The 19,444-nt window shown below is 42.5% G+C and overlaps 1 protein-coding gene across 1 annotated transcript in view; it reads right to left on the reverse strand.

Annotated features, from left to right (window-relative positions):
• Window positions 1-461: 461 nt before the first annotated feature.
• The window catches only part of LOC126355299 (solute carrier family 22 member 7-like), a 570,778-nt gene continuing 551,795 nt past the window's right edge, over window positions 462-19,444 (reverse strand). The window contains exons 7-9 of the mRNA XM_050005590.1: window positions 18,304-18,518; window positions 15,069-15,256; window positions 462-855 (exon numbers count right to left, since the gene is read on the reverse strand). Coding sequence (XP_049861547.1) covers window positions 655-855; window positions 15,069-15,256; window positions 18,304-18,518 — 604 coding nt within the window. The 3' untranslated portion in view covers window positions 462-654. The remainder of the gene's footprint in view (window positions 856-15,068; window positions 15,257-18,303; window positions 18,519-19,444) is intronic.

Here is a 19,444-nt window from a genome sequence, read left to right on the forward strand (position 1 = left end):
GTGATTGAAGTGATTCTGAAGCTGATGATCCTGCAGCATTTATGAGCAATAGTCAAACTCATCTGTCTGCCGAATCTTCAGACACTGATGAACGAAACACAGTCGTCTACGGTGAGAGCGGCTATTGTTAGACCACAGCTGTCCCTGATAATTCATGCCTGCCACCTACCGATAACATTGCAGTCCGTTTTCCAAGAATGTGGAAATAATAAGTGAATGCATTTATGAATAACTGAGAACGCCCGAAGTTTCGTCTAATATGTGCAAGTTATAAAATGAATATCGTCTACATCTAATTACACTGCAAATAAATTCCTTAGATCCGGATCACTTTTAGGTTTCCATCACTGGTTTTACATAGTCTCGAATTTTGGATTTGTTAATAAAAATACTGATTGAAAAAGTACATGATAGAGGTAAAATAAAATGTGTTTAGTGAGTCAGAGCACAATTTCATTACAAAATATTATATTTTCAAGCATTTCACCTGCAAATCATTGAGGGTTACTGTGACCCTGGTGCGTACTTCGTGTGACAATTTAAAATATGTACAGTACTAGAGTTAAAGCTCTTTCTCCTACTTCAGTAGACAAATTGTTCTTCAGTTTGAAGTATGTAAGACAAAACGGCAGACTGAACCGCAACCGAGGGCGCCTATTGTCCCTGAATGTATGACGGCGGGGCGGTGAGTCTCCAGCTCCAGTAGGGGCGCCCTCTGCCAAACTCGGCGGCGTCCTGCAGAGACTCCGGCAGCCTCTGGAGCGCAGTTTCCGGCAGGAACGACACCAACAGCGCTCCCAGCAGGTGCATCGCTGACAAAATGGCGAACGGCAGCCTACCGTCCACCGAGCCTCCCTGTAACAAATGGTACACTACATAAGACATAGGACGGTGGAGCATGGAAAATACAGAAATAAATAACGAAGAACAACATTTGGAGATGAAAATGAGATTATACGACACGTAGTGTGTTAGGTCAAAAATTATCGTTTAGGTTGCTATTCACACCTGGCATTTTGAAACCACTTCACTGCACCATGTATCTGTCAACGCTATTGACACACCCAGAAAGAAATTTTCCCCCTGCAGCGGTATTGGAGCTGTTGTAGAACATCATGGCTGACTAGAACTCTGTGCCTGTCCAAGACTCGAGTCTGGCAGTCTCGCGTTTTGCGAGTGACTGCTCCAACAACTGAGCGGAAGCTAACCTGAGAGGACGGATCGTGAGTTGTGTTCTGCAGCTGAGTTAGTAGAGCACTTGGCTGCAAAACTCAGAGGTCCCAGACTGGAGTCCCAACATGGCACAAAGTTTTTATATTGACACAGGTAAGTTATTGATTGAAATATTCTTACTGGCTATTTCTACGTAGCTCGAGCTAGTTGCAGAACATTGATATCCGGACGGGTATCAATGTTCACGTGACTGAAAAAAAGGTAAGGGTTTTAGAATGTGACAAGTGTGAGAAACACTAACGATTTCCAGTTTCACTAGCACCACCAAATTTCTCTCCACACTCCAGACAACAAACCAACTTGTTACAATACGAAATTTCAATCCTGAGGAGGAAGTAGTAGCTGCATTTCCGACACATACATCAGTTCTGAACAAAGAAAGCTTGCGTGCACGTGTAAGCTTAACGTACTATAAAGAGAGGAAACAGTAGACCGAGAGAATATTTTCGTGATTCAGACCAGATAGCATACGATATTTCCTTGATTCAGTGAGACAAGTTCCAGTGAAAAACGGATCAAAAATCTGATAACAGCCGGCCGGTGTGTCCGAGCGGTCTAGGCGCTTCAGTCTGAAACTACGTGACCGCTACGCTCGCAGGTTCGAATCCTGCTTCGGGCATGCATGTGTGTGATGTCCTTACGTTAGTTAAGTTTAAGTAGTTCTAAGTTCTAGGGGACTGATGACCTCAAATGTTAAGTACTATAACGCTCAGAGCCATTTGAACCATTTTTTAACTGATAACATTGGTGATTCCTCTCTCTTAGATAAGTGTACCACCTGTTCGAGGAAGGTAGCTGCATTCTCTTCTCACTGATAGCAGTAAAATTCGAAGTAAGTATTTTTGTATGAAGGGAAAATACTTTTACAAGTGCTGTTCTGTATGATGATATTGAACCCGGGAAATGATTATATCAAAAAGGCAGTGCTACTGCTCTGTTTAGTCACTGAGAAGCAATGGGGGGTATTAGAAGGCTTTAAACAAAATTATACTTTTTCGTTAAGTTTTTTTAAAGGAGCATTCTAAAATACACTGCTAGACAGTAAAACTGCAACACCTTGGAGGACCTATTTATTTCTACAATGGTTTACATCAGTTTACAGCTGGAACATTTAGCTATATTTCTAACATAATCACTATTTCTCTCGATGCATTTTTGTATTTGTATGTCCATGTCGTACTAGCTCGCCGCCATGCTGTTCAGAAAGTTATGAACCTCTTATTTCACCTCGTGACCGCCCAAGTATCGTCACTCGTCATAATTGAGTCCAGAAAGTTGTCCCGCTGTAAGGCGGTGAAGAAATGCGCTGGAAGTATCAACTCATTGCCGCAAGTGGTCCTCAGTCAGCATGCGTGGCACCCATCTTACGCACACCTTACGTAGTTCAATGTTTCTGTTAAAATTCTGTGAGCGCAGCTTCGAGAAACCTCAGGAACCAACTTGCAGATCCAGGGTGGTCCTCCGATCTTTACGCATGCTTTGCTCAACCTTCAACACAGTCTCCTCAGACATTGATGGTCTCCTGCTCCTTTGTTCGTCGTGAATTTCGGTCCGACCAGCTGCAAACTCTCTACACCTCTTGAGAACATTTTGGACATCTATGCACGACTCACCATGCAGTTCCGTCAATTGGCGATGGATTTCCATCGGCGCAATGCCCTTTGTGTTCGAAATCCGAATGACTGCGAGCAATTCGCACTTGGTGGTAACATCCAACGGGAGCTCCATTATCAACGGCTGCCAAGCCAAGACTGAGCGCCTCAGCGCAGAGTGCGCATGTTTACACACAGTGAGTGAAGCACTCTTGATAACAGTGTGACCAACTGCCATACAAACAGAGTTCTGTACTTATGAAAAAATAGGACACCTTACATTTGGGATTACCCTCGTACATTCTTGGATATGCAAATGATGATCATATCAGTGGAAAATAGTGTATAGGTAATAGTGCTGTCTATATTCTGTATATAATGAAAGATTACCCAACAGATTCCTTAATAAGACACAGCATGTGAATGCTTGTTGTTTACTGAGAAGATCGTTTTATGTGTTCGTCTAAAGAGGTTGTCCATCTGCACCTGCCTAAGTGTGACAGCAGCGGAACAACAATGTTTCTGCTCGCATGGGTTGGGGTTTTACAATTGTCACGCGAATATCGCATTTATGTGTTCAGCAGGACCATGCACAACGCTGTGCAGGATCTCAATAGCCACACACGACTAGGGCCTGAGAGGACAGAAGTATTGTCCACTCAGAGGTGCAGCATAGTACAGCCACATCATATACCTTCAGTCAGGAAGTAGGATTGTTTGGAACTAGATTGGTATCCGCACGGACAGTGCAATGATATCTGAAGCGCCATACATTCTCAGCACTGCGACTATCGTAGGAGCTTCCCTTCAAGCATCAGCAGAGACATGCCAGCAGTAATGCACTCAGCGATGACATTGGACGCAGAAGCGGTTTAATGTCGTTCTCACAGACGAGTCCCAGTTTCTGTGAATAGCTTGATGGACACATCCATGTGTTGAGGCTCCAACGAAAATGAACATTACTAGATTTCACCAATGTTGTGACAGGTGTTATTTTATGGGCTGTCATTGAGTGCACAACTTGATCACCCCTGCTTAACTTAGCGGGTACTACGGACAGCAGGGGCATAATTAGGTCGTATTTTAGGATGGTGGGAGTGCCCTGTTATAGAGATGTCCGTGGAATTATCTGTCAACAATGTAACACAAGATAGTTTATTGCCTGCGCTGTCCTGAGCTAGCCTCGAACAGGAGGTGTTCGACGGCAACCCTGTCCAGCACATTCTACATCTGGCGGTAGGTTGGCGACAGGTTGGCATGCCCCGACACAAAGGGCTATCTCTTGTATAATTCATTATGTTCTGGGGGCTGTGAGCGATTACACGTTTCTAGTAGTTTTGAAAATATTTGTAAAGTTGGCAGGAAGCGTCTAAGTACCTTCATTCACATATACAGGATGGATATAACCTAGGTAATTTGCAATCCATGTGTTACGCTGCCTCATGATAGGTACACAGCATCTAACAATAACACTTCTCTTACTCTGTAAAGCCAAGCGATAGCACGCCAGTCGAGAACGGTAGAGCAGAGAGGGCTGTGAAGAAGACGTCAGCCAATTGCACGCTGGGCGACCCCTCTCCAGGACGACAACGCGACAGCAGCGGCCTCTATACGAAGAGGACATAAGCGCCACGCTGACAAGCCGCGGCCTACTTCTACAGCAGCATCAACATTAGGGACTTCAAGACCAGCGACTTAGGAATTGTACGGGGTGTTCAAAATGTCTCTCTGCCGTGCCATATGATTGTTCGACTGCCTGAGATAAATAAAATCAGTTTCATATACCTATAACAAGTCCGTTTGGAAAATTACGTGGCACCTCTTGTGATCCTAGACGAAGAACAAGATAAGAACACAGTTTTTAAAACTATGAAGACAAAGAGGAGAGAATGGGGAAATCGTGATAAGCTAGTTTTATTTACTCAAAAATAATGTGCTGCTCAATAGAAAGGAGCTTTGTGACACACACTGGGTTCTCTGCGTTCTAGGGGAATTCATAGAAAAACTCAATTGGTACATGCATCATAGTAATGCAAATTATGGCGTGAGGAAACTTTTGACCAAATTTAGGGAATCATTGTATTGTAGTGGAATGAAGAGGCATATAAAGGAAGTCTTGGCAACTAGCAAGATACGAAAAAGGAAAAACTGTCCACTAATAGTAATTTAGCTCTTTTTGTGTCCCATATTTTCTATATGAATTAGTCAGTTTATCACCATGGATCTGTAAGAGCCACTCCAATGAAAAAAAGAGGTTTCCAATATATGTCCATAGCCACTGAATTGACACCGAAATTTGATAGACCCACTCCCATTGTGGAGCGCAACCACACACACACAGTAGTAAACACCTTTCACACTCACTTCCTGCTTGAGATGGGATGAGCAGAAAAGTTATCTAAGACAGTGGTCGGCAATTTTGTTATAGATATTGGCAAGTGGCACTCGCATCAAGCCGGTTACATCTCAAGTCACCACACTGCTTGTAACCCTTCAGTAAGATCATGAAGCAATTAAGGAATTATGTAAGTTATGCCAGGTTTATCCTTCGTAGCATCATAGACCTCGGATGTATACTTCAAGACTTCTAAAATATCATAAATGAGCTACATCGCAGATCCATAGGATTAGCTCCCCTATTACTTTTGAAAAATAAGTCATATCGCAACAGAACTTGGGAATTGGTCAGCTTTCTACTTGGTGAAGTGAGAAGGCGAAAGGTCGTTGTTCAGCTTGCTACTGAAACTGTTCTCAAAGAGTCAGAAAAGGGAGCATGACTAAATAAGGGTTCGGATCCGAAAGAGGATCTGAGAGCCAGACAAAAGGTTTTATTCGCAATACACTGACTGCCACAGACACAGAAATTCGTATCTCGTAAGTTTACAGCGAAAGAAAGTTGTATACGTGGAAGAGGCATGGAGACACTGGAAGGTTTCAGATAGATTATATACTAATAAGACAGAGTTTTAGGAATCAGGTTTTAAATTCTAAGACATGTCCAGGGGCAGATGTGGACTCGCACCACAATTTAATGGTTATGAACTGTAGATTAAAACTGAAGAAGGTAATGGCAGAAGTAAAGCTGTGAGGACGGGGAGTGAGTCGTACTTGGGTGGCTCAGATGGTAGAGCACTTGCCCGCAAAAGGCAAAGGTCCCGAGTTCGAGTCTCGGTCCGACACACAGTTTTGATCTGCCAGGAAGTTTCAAACTGCAAAAAGGTGGGAATTAAAGGAGATGGAACCTGAATAAACTGAAAGAACCACATGTTGTAGAGAGGGTTTAGAGAGACCATTAGGAAACAATTGACAAGAACGGGGGAAGAAATGCAGTAGAAGAACAATGGGTAGCTTTGAGAGATGAAGTAGTGAAGGTAGCAGTGAATCAAGTAGGTAAAAAGACGAGGTCTAGTAGAAATTCTTGGGTAATAGAAGAGATAATGAATTTAAGGGATGAAAGAGAAAAATATAAAAATGCGGGCGTAAAGGAATACAAACGTTTCAAAAATGGGATCGACAGAAAGTGCAATATGGCTAAGCATGGATGGGTAGAGGACAAATGTAAGGATTTAGTGGCATATATCATTAGCGGTAAGATAGATACTGCCTACAGGATCATTAAAGAGACCTTTGGAGAAAAGATAACCGCATGTGTGAATATGAAGAGCTCAGATGAAAAACCAGTGCTAAGCAAAGAAAGGAAAGCAGAATGAAGGAGTATATAGAGAGTCTATACAAGACAGATGTACTTGAGGGCAAATTATGGAAATGGAAGAGGACGTAGATGAAGGTGAATTGGGAGATATGATACTGCGAGAAGCATTTGACAGAGCGCTAAAGGACCTAAGTCGAAACAAGGCCCCTGGAATAGACAACATTCCATTAGAGCTAATGATAGCGTTGGGGGAACCAGCCATGACAAGACTCTTCCATGTAGTGAGCAGGTTGTATGAGACAGGGGAAATATCCTCAGACTTCAAGAAAAATATAATAATTCGAAAATAAAAGAAAGCAGCTGTCGACAGGTGTGAAAATTACAGAACTATCACTTTAAAAGTGTTGGTTGCAAAATACTAACACGAATTATTTACAAATGAGTGGAAAAGCTGGTAGAAGCCTACCTCGGGGAAGATCAGTTTGGATTCCGCAGAAATATTGCAACACACGAGGCAATACTGACCCTACGACTTATAAGATAAAGGAAAGGCAAACCTATGTGTCTGACATTTTTAGACTTAGAAAAAGCATTTGACAGTGTGAAATGGAATATTCTCTTCCAAATTCTGAAGGTGACGGGTTAAAATACAGTGAGCGAAAGGCTATTTACAGTTTGTGTACAAACCAGATAGCAGTTGAGGGGCATGAAAAGGAAGAAGTGATTGAGAAGGAAATGAGACCGGGTTGTAGCTTATCCCTGATGTCACTCAGTCTGCATATTGAGCAATCAGAAACGAAATAAAAGGAAAATTTGGAGTAGGAATTAAAATCCATGGGGAAGAAATGAAAACTTTGAGGTTTGCTGACGACACTGTATTTCTTTCAGAGAAAGCAAAGGACTTGGAAGAGCAGCTGAACGGAGTGGACAGTGTCTTGAAAGGAGGATGTAAGATGAGCATCAACAAAAGCAAAACGAAGATAATAAACTGTAGTTGAATTAAATCCGAGATTGCTGAGGGAATTAGATTTTAAAGAGACACTTAAAGTAATAAATGAGTTTCTCTATTTGGGGAGGAAAATATCATATGATGATCGAAGCAGAGAGGATATAAAATGTAGAATGTCTGTGGCAATGAAAGCGTTTCTGAAGAAGAGAAATTTGTTAACATCGGGTATATATTTAAGTGTCAGGAAGTCTTTTCTGAAAATATTTGTGTGGAGTGTAGCGATGCATGGAAGTGAAACATGGACGATAAACAGTGTAGACAAGAAGAGACTAGAAGCTTTCGAAATGCGGTGCTACAGAAGAATGCGGAAGATTAGATGGGTAGATCACGTAACTAATGACGAGGTACTGAACAGAATTGGGGATAAGAGAAATTTGTGACACAGCTTAGCTAGGAGAAGGGATCGGCTGGTAGGACACGTTCTGAGGCATCAAGAGATCACCAATTTAGAACTGGAGGGAAGCGTGGAGCATAAAAATCGTAGAAGGAGATCAAGAGATGAATACACTAAGCAGATTCAGAAGGATGAAGGTTAAAGTACGTACTGGGAAATGAAGTTTGCACAGGACAGAGTGGCATGGAGAACTGCATCAAACTAGTCTCTGGACTGAAGTTTACAGCAGAAGTTTTTCAGAATATATATGCGGAATAATGCCTCATACTGCTGTGGAGATAGAAACTCCATAATTTAACATTCCAAGGGAGTGCACCATGTGTGAAATGGAAAAGTTTCCATGGAATAAACGGATGTTGATATAAAATTTCTTCATCATAAATCTGTATCATGTGTGTGTTCGCTTGTGTGCTTAATTAGCCTTATGTCAGGAGAACAGCCTATCAGGTTCTCCTTAGCATTATACCTGTATGTGTGTCATCACTGGCTAAATATTTCCTGGTTATATTGTAAGTGGGACTGGTTCTCAAAGTTTTAAAATAATATGGATTACAACCCATAAGTAATCTCTTACAAAGACATCAAGTATGGTCGAATTTAAGTATTGAGTTTTGGAAGACTGCTAGATGATATGAACGTCTTTTCATGCAGCATCGTGTCTTTCAGAAAATCTCAAATTTCTTAGTTACTCAAGGTTTCGACATCCATGAATCAGAGGAAACGAGGAATACTACATGTCAAATTATAGAAATATGTGGCCGTAATGAGAAGAATGTTGGCTGAAGCGAGATTGTATGGAAGTTTTATTTGTCAGCCACTGAGGAAAGCATCATTACTTTTATGCTATGCGTACACCGAGGGAGACGCAACCTGAAAGAAGGATTATAGTTGAATTAATTTGTACATGGTGAAATGTGAAAATAAGATTTTGTTGTTGCTGCAGATTAATAGTGTACTGTTATTTTTTACGCTTTTCTATGATGGAACGCTCAATCCAGGATGACAACCGAAATATATTGTTGAGGAGTGTAAAGTGGATAATGACAATTCCGACTGTGAGAAAGAATTTTCGTAAAAATTGTGTCTAAATAAGAATAACACTTGTACTGATGAGAGACCCACTACAGAAAAAGTTCTTGACATCGATCGACTACAGCCCTCGTGTGAGGTAATCAGTGCCATCTGTGAAATTAGGCAGATAAGGAGAAGATGCAGGGACGACTGTTAAAAGTGGATTAAATAATATGTATATGAGAGTTTTCCCATGTCCTTGTGTGGTTGTGCTGTGCCCGTATGTTACTGCTCACTTTATAGGTGTTTCTCCAGATATAGTTTTCTGTGACGAAAAGTGGGATTCTTGCTCTTTGGCCAATGAAGATTGAAAAAATGTATTGAAGAAGTGTGGACAGTCATTAGACCCTACGAAACATCAGTAGTAACTGAGAAGGGGAAATCTGTATATAGCGGATTGTCCACAACAGCCGGTGTATGTGATGAAGTAGCCTGTGAGAGACTAACCAGATGCCAGTTGTCCTGGCACAGTAGTTTTCCTGTGGATCTGTGCTCTGTGCGAATTCTGACAGTAGTGAGAAGGGGGGTGCACATATCTGATGTAGTTTGAAGAAAATATACTTGGAGTAGTTATATAGTTTGAAGGAAATGGTAGTAGCAGGAACTAGTCCCTTCTGCTTCACCTCACACCTCATCCCAGTTACTTATAGATAGGACTTTTTATTGTGTTGTGTAATATACCTTCTTGTCAATAGTGCCAAGAGTACCTCACTGTCATAATCATCACATTTTTTCTTAAAATTATTTTTAAAATGAAGATAATGCATATAAAGCTTTACAATTGGTTGTCAATTATTATATTTTGGTCCCAAAGGGGATGAATCTATGCAATCCTGCCTACATTTTGAATTTCTGTTATTAAAGCTAGTTTTCTGACACCTACTAATGCCCGTCTATTGTGACTTCTTTTCATGTTTATTAGGAGAAATGGCTGGGTGTTATGATGTTCTTATGTATGTTCTTAGTAACCTGTATCGATTTTTTTGTAAAAAGAATGATGGTGCTGAAGAAGCAAAATACTGTCCACAATCGATACCAGCAGCATCGGTGAGACAACAAATTGTCCCCTCCTCTGCCAAGTAGGTAAAATAACATATCCGACGGCTTCCCTGGCTGGAATTGGGCAGGTTCCGCTGCCAAAGGTGAGAGTCCTCTGCAGGTGGAGAGCGGACCACCTCACACCTACAGGAGGTAAGCTCACGTCACGCCTGCAACGAGTCAGTGGGTGGTCTCAGCAGCCGCAAAAGGTGGGGAGCCGTCACCACGGTGGTGACGTCACAAGGCAAGTTGCCGCTGGGCGAGTGCCGGCACCTGTGGTGAAGACACGCCACTTCTAGCTTTGGAACGTATGAGGTGTGTGCGTCACAGTCTGTGCCAACCACGTTTTGAGACTGCATGCGCAGATAGATTACATTAGATAAGATAGACTAGATGTACTTTTCGTTCAAATTGACCCATGGTGAGGAGAAATTTGGAAATTTGTGGTAAGGTCATATGGGACAAAACTGCTGAGGTCGTTGGTCCCTGCTTAATCTAACTTAAACTAACTTACACTATAGACAACACACACACCCATGCCAGAGGGAGGACTCGAACCTCCGACGGGGGGAGCAGCACGAACCGGGACAAGGCGCCAGAGACCACGCGGCTACCCTGCGCGGCATAGTGAAGACACCCTCAAGGACGTCGACCGTCTCAGAAAGCAAGCATACACAGTAAATATTTACAAAATACGTCCAGAAATGGTAATGTACCTTCCATATATTCGACATGAAATTCCGTTCTTGATGTGGAGTCGGTTAGAAAACAAATCTTAAGCCTATTTTCATTTAAAATGTTCAACACTCTTAGGTGCATATGATAATTCTTGAGAATTTGTAGCCACTCATCATCAAATAAAAAAAATTTGCAACACTTGTTTACAATGATCGCATCACACCACAAAATTGAGACCGATGTCAGATTGTAAGCAATATTGACATTGTGTGATACTAATAATAACATACACGCTCAATAGTTTCTGCTAAGAAATTCATCAATGGATAAGAAGGAGTTCGCTACCATTAAATCCTTTAGACTCTTCTCAAAATGAACTTCGTTATTAGTGATTTATGGTTACTGGCATGTTATTGAAAATGTATACTGCTGAATGGTGGACACCTTTTCGAACCAAGTAGGTGACTTTAAATCATTGTGAAAGTAATTCTTATTTCTAGTGTTGATTCCATGAAGAGAGCTGCTGATTTGGGAAAAAAGATATATTTTAATGATGAATTTCGTTAAGGAATAAATATATTGGGAAGCCTTAAATAGCCCTCTGCAGCTCATTCTTGAGTTAACACCACAAATAATTCATATTCCACGTTTTTGGGCTCGGAAATCTCTACCTTGGCTTCATGAGTTACTCCAGAAAATAGTTCCGTATGACACTATGGAATAAAAGTAAGCATAGACGCAAGCGGTTTTTTTTGTTTTGAATTTTTACATCACCTCTGCCTCACAAAATTCACACAGCACATAGATATTTGTTTAGGCGCTTCAGCTGTTCTGTGGTATGCTCCTCCCAGTTAAATCTGTTATTAAGCTGTAATGTTAACAATTTAACACACAATCCTTGTACGCCATGCTACATATGGCAGGTGACCGTATTTCAGATAACGTTAAGCTCGGCAGTCTGAGAGGTGCCATTAGACAGGACTACACCATGTGCCGGCTCTGGTATTCACGCCGCCCTTGCTCTCATGTAGATCATCAGTACAAACGGCGCAGCCTACACATTCTCTTCATAGTAAACTACACTAAACATCGACACTTACAACTTGGACGACATTCTTTTGACAGGGGATGACATCAATGGTCACTCAACTTGTCCCGAAGGTTCGCCAAGGTGACAACATCTCCTCTCGTCATCATCCCAGGTAAAAATAGTTTTTGCGTGATCTGCAGGATAAGCAAAGACCATTACAAAGAATAATTCTGGGAAAGGGTGTCGGAGATTTTCTACTCTGGAATTAACATGGAGTGATTCTACTAACATTCTTCGCCACATTTATTAGTCATGGTTGTAAGTTTGATTTAATATATGTTTTTACTGATTTTCCTTAGACAAATCGTAAACGTAAAAGTAACTTACATTTAAATATATAATCGTATCTGTAAGCATGTGCTTTGGTGTTGCACCTTTACATAAACTCAACGTAAATTTTGTGGTTACTGTAAACTAAGTATTACGCCCACTAGGAAATAACTGCGTATCTGTGTAATTGAAACGAAGATACCTGAAAGTGAAGCCATGGTCTATGTCACGGAAATACGTTAAGGGAGGATCATTACATACATTGTGGGAAGAAGAAGCTTAATGAGTCAAGTTCCGGAGTCTGATGCGTTGAGCTGAGGGCAAATGGTTCAAATGGCTCTGAGCACTATGGAACCTAACTGCTGACGTCATCAGTCCCTTAAAACTTAGAGCTACTTAAATGTAACTAACCTAAGGACATCACACACATCTATGCCCGAGGCAGGATTCGAACCTGGGACCGTAACGGTCGCGCAGTTCCAGCCTGGAGCGCCTAGAACCGCACGGCTACTCCGGCCGGCGAGCTGAAGGAAAGAGAGATACATTCATGTGAAGAAGATACATTGTTACAGTTTTAGAGGATCATCAGAGGCAACGAAGAGTTTTGGTAGCTATTCCGTCTTGAAGAAATGTAGTGTAAAAAAAACAAAACAATTATGGTGCAAATGGCTCTGAGCACTATGGGACTTAACATCTATGGTCACCAGTCCCATAGAACTTATAACTGCTTAAACATAACTAACCTAAGGACATCACACAACACCTATCCATCACGAGGCAGAGAAAATCTCTGACCCCGCCGGGAATCGAACCCGGGAACCCGAGCGTGGGAAGCGAGAACGCTACCGCACGACCACGAGATGCGGGCTAGTGTCAAAATCTATGTTGAACGTCAAGTATACAAAATATCCGCAAGCAGTGCATACGGCTCAAGAAGAGAAGATGTTATACTTACGGAAGAAGAAGCGAAAGTAAGTTTCTGAGCAAGATTTAAAGAAAAAGAGGAGAAGCAACAGGACTCAACAGTCGTGTAACGGTGGAAAGCAGATGTGACGTGGTTTCGTAGAACCCAGTAAGAAACTGGCCTTCGACTTGAATCTGTCTAGCAAAAGATAGACACACTGGATTGTCGTTGGAGTGAGTTAAGTGGACTTTCATGCTTCAGTGAGATAAAACACTCAAAATATCACCATCAGTGACTGGTTGGTTCAGCACGTACTCGAAATTGGAGCATGTAAGTAAATAACGGCTGAAGCGCCAAAAAATGAAAATTTGAGTTGTAGGTGAATTCCGCTGTGAACGCCAAGGCCAATGACACACATTCTGACACAAGCACGAGAACAGCGGGAAACAATGCTTACAGCTGCCACAAAACGACATTCGTGTCTAATACTGTCGACGTTCAATTAATGAGTCTTGTGCCAAGCCTCTGGTAATGCCTTAGCGTACGCTATTGTGAATTGCTGGGCGTTGCAACAATAGGGTAACGCTGACGTAATTATTACAGAAATAGCACAGAATATTACAAAATGTAAAGGAAAATTCCACCAAAATGGAGGAAGAGAGATGAAGGTAGAGCTCAAAGTGAAAGAAAGAAACTATGCAGCGAAGGGAACGAATGTACTCTTCCTTCATTCAGGCACTGTTAAATGTACTACTTATTGGAGCTCTCAAATTACAACTTTTGCATTCGTGTTGGTGATAATCAAACTGGCAACGTGTTTCTCTGGCATGTGACCGTACGTGGCAGGGATGGGAATGCAACTGCTTCCTGTGTGCACCAAACTTTTATATCGAAATTTACTTCTAAAAAGAAACTAATAACATGAACTGACTGCTGCTGTGGGGAGAACAAAGATAAGACTATGCTTCTGTGGCTTTACCTAACAGCAAAGGGTTAGCTTACGCAAACAGTACACTTTTACGTTCTGCGATCGTGATTTTGAGAAATGAAAGAGGCTAACGGTGCGTGAAGCTACGAAAGATTTAGTTCCCCTCTCACTGAACCTACGCGCACGACACCACAAACCAATGTTTACCACTTTAAGTCAGCTGCCGAAAAATATAAAGGTTCACCAGTGTGCATATTTCAGTAGCACAGTGGATCAGATTGGCCACTGAACGCCTAGAGACTCTGTATTCATCAACTCTCAATGGAACTGAAGAGTTCAAGGACAATTACATCTTGAAGAGGAATGTGGAGACTTCCGATCATAAGAAGGTGTAGCTGGAAACACGACCCTCAGAACCTAGGTTTTCTGAAGGAAAGAGAAGAGATTTAGCTAAAATGTCTGCATTTGTTAAAGAGGAGAATAAGTGGTTTGACGAGAACATTCTGAACCGAGTGCTAATTGCTATGAGCGCACTTGTATCCTTATTTAAGTTAAAGCCTTTGCATACAAAATATTTTATTATCTTCAAATTTTATAACATTTTGTTCTTACCGTAGAATAACCACACGTATATGAAAAGAAACCTGTACCGTTTTTATGTTGTACCGTGATCTCCAACTCTTATATTGCTTTTGTACAACTGCTATACATAACCACAACAATATGCTAATTGTCGGACCGCCTTCCAAAACTAATTTCAGCCACAAGTATTTCCATCTTCAGTGGGTTCTTTAATTCTAAAACGTGCGGAGATAGCATATACAAAAGTTTATTTAAAAAACAAACAGTGAACATGTAATCTTTTACAACGTTTTGTACCTATGCTATTGCTGCATATTTCAGAATTAAGGATACCACTATAGATGGCGATATTTGTTGTCAAAACTAGTCTAGGAATAAATAAATAAATAAATAAATAATAAAAGTTTTTTGCATCAAGGCCGAGCCAAATTTCCCATACTGTTGTTTTTGTATGGAAAGACGGACCGATGGAAGAGCTGCAAGATTAAATTGCTGCTATAAACATTTTTCTAATTATCTCTAAACCAGATTTTTGGCGCTTGAACTAGTATTTAGTTACAGGCCACAGTTGCTTTCACGGGTTCAATATAATTTTCAGTAGAAGCTGAGCACATTGTTACGCAGTACCTGAAAGACGATGTACGGAACAAGAGACATGCAAACAGCAGCAGCTGTGCACTCTACGCTGGCAGTTATCTGTCGCAGACACGTGGGGTGAACCTCGATGCTCTGAAGGTTGATGACAGCTGCACCAGCCGACGACCAGAACTGCATGGCCATCATTACCACAGCCATGGCGACACTCGGAACACCAACTGCAAAGTCAAAACACATGGGCTGTATGGCTGAAACAGATTTGTTAGAAACATATTTGTAACCACACAAGAGTAAAGGAAATCGAAATGATTTTTCAAGTGCCTTCTAATGAACTGTCCTGTTAATGTACAAATGATAAAAGTCTTTTGGATTTCACGTTGTCAGGAACTAAGCATTACCACAATCATTCGAGTGGTGTTGTACCATCAACCCCTTTTGCGGTTGTGAATAAGCCTGTTGAATGCTGAAAGCGACGGAATCGGTGAAAGTTACAGTATTATGTTTTCTGCATATTCTGAAGCCCACCAACGTAGTTGAATGTGTGTGAAATCTTATGGGACGTAACTGCTAAGGTCATCAGTCCCTAAGCCTATACACTACTTAAGCTAAATTATCCTAAGGGCAAGCACACACACCCATGCCCGAGGGAGGACTCGAAACTCCGCCGGGACCAGCCGCACAGTCCATGCTACGTAGTTGAATGACTGACGTGGCTGCCATCAATGCAGCGTCTAGAGTCTGCCAATTATGCTATGAAGACGATTCCGGTGCGTCTCCCTTGGCATCAAATGAAAGTCTCCTCCAGTCCTCGACTTATCGTGGAACATTTCGAAATTTATCCGCAAGTATCTCGTCACCTATGCAAAGGTCCCCAGTAGGTCCCCAGTTCAAGTTTCGGTCCGGCACACAGTTTTAATTTGCCAGGAAGTTTCATATCAGCGTACACTCCGTTGCAGAAAGAAAATCTAATTCTGGATCTCGAAATTCATTTTCTGTGCCCGTATAAAAGCTTCAGGTATCATTCCACTCTTCTTGCAGGGCCAGTCCTTCTGTTAATATGGTCATGATTGGCTCAGTTCATGATTTCTGCGTGCCACTCCCTGCCAGTCTGCCAAGAGCATCTGTCCCTTTCTTTTCTCCTCTAATTTCTCAATCTTCCTTTTCGCTTTCGTCTCCAACTTGCTGTTGGAGCGTCTTACAATGGGAATACCAGAAAACTAGAATTCCTTATCAGGGTATCCGGTAGACGGCGGAAGAATTTTGTTGACGCCATTTCGTTCCACTCTGCATGTCACATTATGCCGTTTACCTGTAAGTGCACGCAAACATATTTATGGATGACTAAGGGGAATTCAGTCTATGACTAGCTGGCATAACGCACTAGATCCGGAGGTCTTCCTGTGATTCCACTTTGGCCAGTAGGGCAATGCTAATGCTAATGTAAGCTACCCCTTCTCAGGATGTAGGATTCTTGCCCAAGCTTTACAATTTAAACAATTCTGTTACCTCTTCCATTGAAAAAAACTGTAGCGTTTTTTGCTTCAGTTGGCTGTAAATCACTGTAGCACTCATCATTCACAGTAGATGGCAGGTAGCCAGAAAAACGTGCAAACCAACAGTGTAACAATGGCTAAACAAGTCTTTGTGAGATGACACTAGGGGATGTCATCGACAGTTACTGTTTCATGTATCACAAGAAACAGCCAATGCAAAAATTGTTCAGAAGTGGCCAAAACGACATGGTTATAGTGGAAACAAACGATTTTATCCTGAATCAGGAATTTTTTGACGGTTAGTACCTCTCAGCATACACTGCCTGACAAAATATGAAGCAACAAGGGGACATGTTTAGATGTGAATACAACTTTGTACACATGCTCACCATTGGTCTGAATGCAAATGGTTAGTATTGCAATTTCTTGTGACTGGTAGAATGGCCATTGTTCTGCATTAGTATTGTTTACGTTTAGTGTTGTTATCAGTTGTGCTGTGCTATATGAGGGAACTCAAGTACGTCAGATGTTGAGTGACCACTGTGAATAACATCGAGACGCTGCATATTTGTATGAGACTGCGTTATCACATGAGAGGCCTCACTGTGGGTCTCCATTTAACCAGCTCGTCGAATTGTGCTGTATCAAGATTTGTGGGACATCCGCTTTCAAGTTCAAGCCGACCGACCGAATCTGCCCTGTGAAAAGGAGGTTGACCATATTCCGCACCAAGTACATCGTAAACCCTTCGCATCTGCGATTGCTATCCATCAAGTGTTAGACTTCATGCAACATTCTGTGTCATTCTACACCACTAGTCAGAGGATAGAAGTAGGTGGCGTAGGGAATTATGATCCCATCACAACACACCCAGCTGCATTAGAGGTGGCGTCATGATTGGGAAACATGTATTGCTGACGAATATTCTCGCATTTTTTACAGTAGTGAATCGTGGTGCTGCCATGCCTTCAATAACGGTCGACGACGGGTTTGAAGCGACTTGGGAGGAGGTTCCATTCTTTCCATGTTTTGGAAAAGCACAACGGTGTTGCTCCTGGCGTCATAGTCTGGGGAGCCTTTCGGTATAACCTTAGGTCACAACTGGCGCAGATTGAGGGAGCACTGGCATATGCCCTGTAAACCCAAATGTTACCTCTCATCTGACAGTACAATGATGCTTTTTTTCAACAGGACAATGCTCTTACACATGTGGCACATGTCTATATCAACTCTCCGAATGATGCTGAGGTGCTCCTGTGACCAGCTAGATCGTCAGATCTGTCCCAGATGTAACATGTGTGGAAGCAGCTCGATCATAAATTCGATTCCGGTGGCACTATCCGGGATATCAACGACAAGGTACCAACACTGGTGGGTCAGCTAGCCACAGGAGAGGATACAACGGATTTATAAAACCCTTCCCAAAAGAATCACTGCATGCACCCTTGAGAGAAGAGGTACAACATACCGATAAGTGGGTTCATATGGCCAACTTCTTTGTAAGTTTGACTGGGTTCTGTAATTGCTGAAACAACATCACATACCCACTCAACCCATTAATTTTCATTGTGCTTCCTCCTCCATTTCGGAGTGCTTCACTTTGTTTGTTGGGCAGTGGAGATCGACTGTTGCCAAATGGTCTGACTCGATTGGCACAGTAATTTCAGCCGCAACAGAGATGTTTAAAATCTCCAATCCACAGCAGGTGGAGGAGGGCGCCAGCAGCCAAGTGTGAGAGGTGTGTGAGCGCTGTCACGGGCTGTGCTGTTTACCTGTGAGCAGTACGACACAGAGTGCACCCAGGAGGCCGACCAGCGCCAGACACGCGACGCTGGACCACCGGCGCCCGAAGTGGGTCCCGCAGTAGTGCTGCAGCAGCACAGACGCCACCTGCGCCACGGCCTGAGCAGACACCGCCACCAGCGGGTTCACGCTGATGATGCCCACGCTCAGTACCAGTGCTACCATCGTCACCCAGCACAGGGACCTGTCAACATATGGGACGCTTCTGTAACCTCTCAGAAAGGACGTACTTTAAAACAGACACAAACTCAGCTTCTACACCAAAGTCAGCAATTAGCAGCAGCAGCATTTAAACGAGACTGAGTCAGATCGTCATTATCAAACATCTGGGCCCATCTGTGACGCAGCTGTATTTACCGCTGTAGGCTCACGAATCCCTGCTCACACCTGGGCACCCGGAAGCTTGGACAACTTCACTCTTTGCCACCATCTTCGGAGCACAACAGTGTGGACCAGCCAACCATCTCCCTCCCATCCCCCTGAGGTGTCAGTGGAGGACCTCTTCAGTTCGGATCACTGCAACACATTGCAGACAGATGTTACACACAGCTACCACCGCTGGGCTGTCCATACTTCAGTCATGGAGTAAGAACCTCCTGTCAACACAGCACCAGTGGCAGCAGGGTGCATGTTCAGCAGCCAGAGGCTGACGCACCGGAGACACTGTGATGTGGTAATCACGTCGCCTGCCATTGTCGCTCGCAGTTTCCTAGACCCCTGATGTTAATCGAGCAGCAATAAATAAGTTGTAACCGCAGCTGGACGTTCTTCTGCTGTACATCGCATCATTCTACAACAGAGAGTCCCTGACTTCAACCAGCCATTTTAGAAATAAAATTGTAACCGATGGTGCATAAGCCAGCCACCCTTCGGACCGTAATGACTGGTGTCAGAAGCAGTGCTGAGGATGTGGATGGATGACAACAGGAAGGCAGCACCTGGATCCATGTTGGTGCAATCTGACCCAGAAATGCAGGTAAATTCCGAATTTATAGCTGTTTTGGGCTTGTGTGGTCGTTTCCCTGACGTTTTTCTTTCCTTTTTATTTTATTTTAGGGTAATTAGTATATTAGTATTTATTATTGAACATTCAATATAGCTCAAGACGTT

This window comes from Schistocerca gregaria, chromosome 3 (genome assembly GCF_023897955.1).
Source record: "Schistocerca gregaria isolate iqSchGreg1 chromosome 3, iqSchGreg1.2, whole genome shotgun sequence".
Taxonomy (NCBI): Eukaryota; Metazoa; Arthropoda; class Insecta; order Orthoptera; family Acrididae; genus Schistocerca; species Schistocerca gregaria.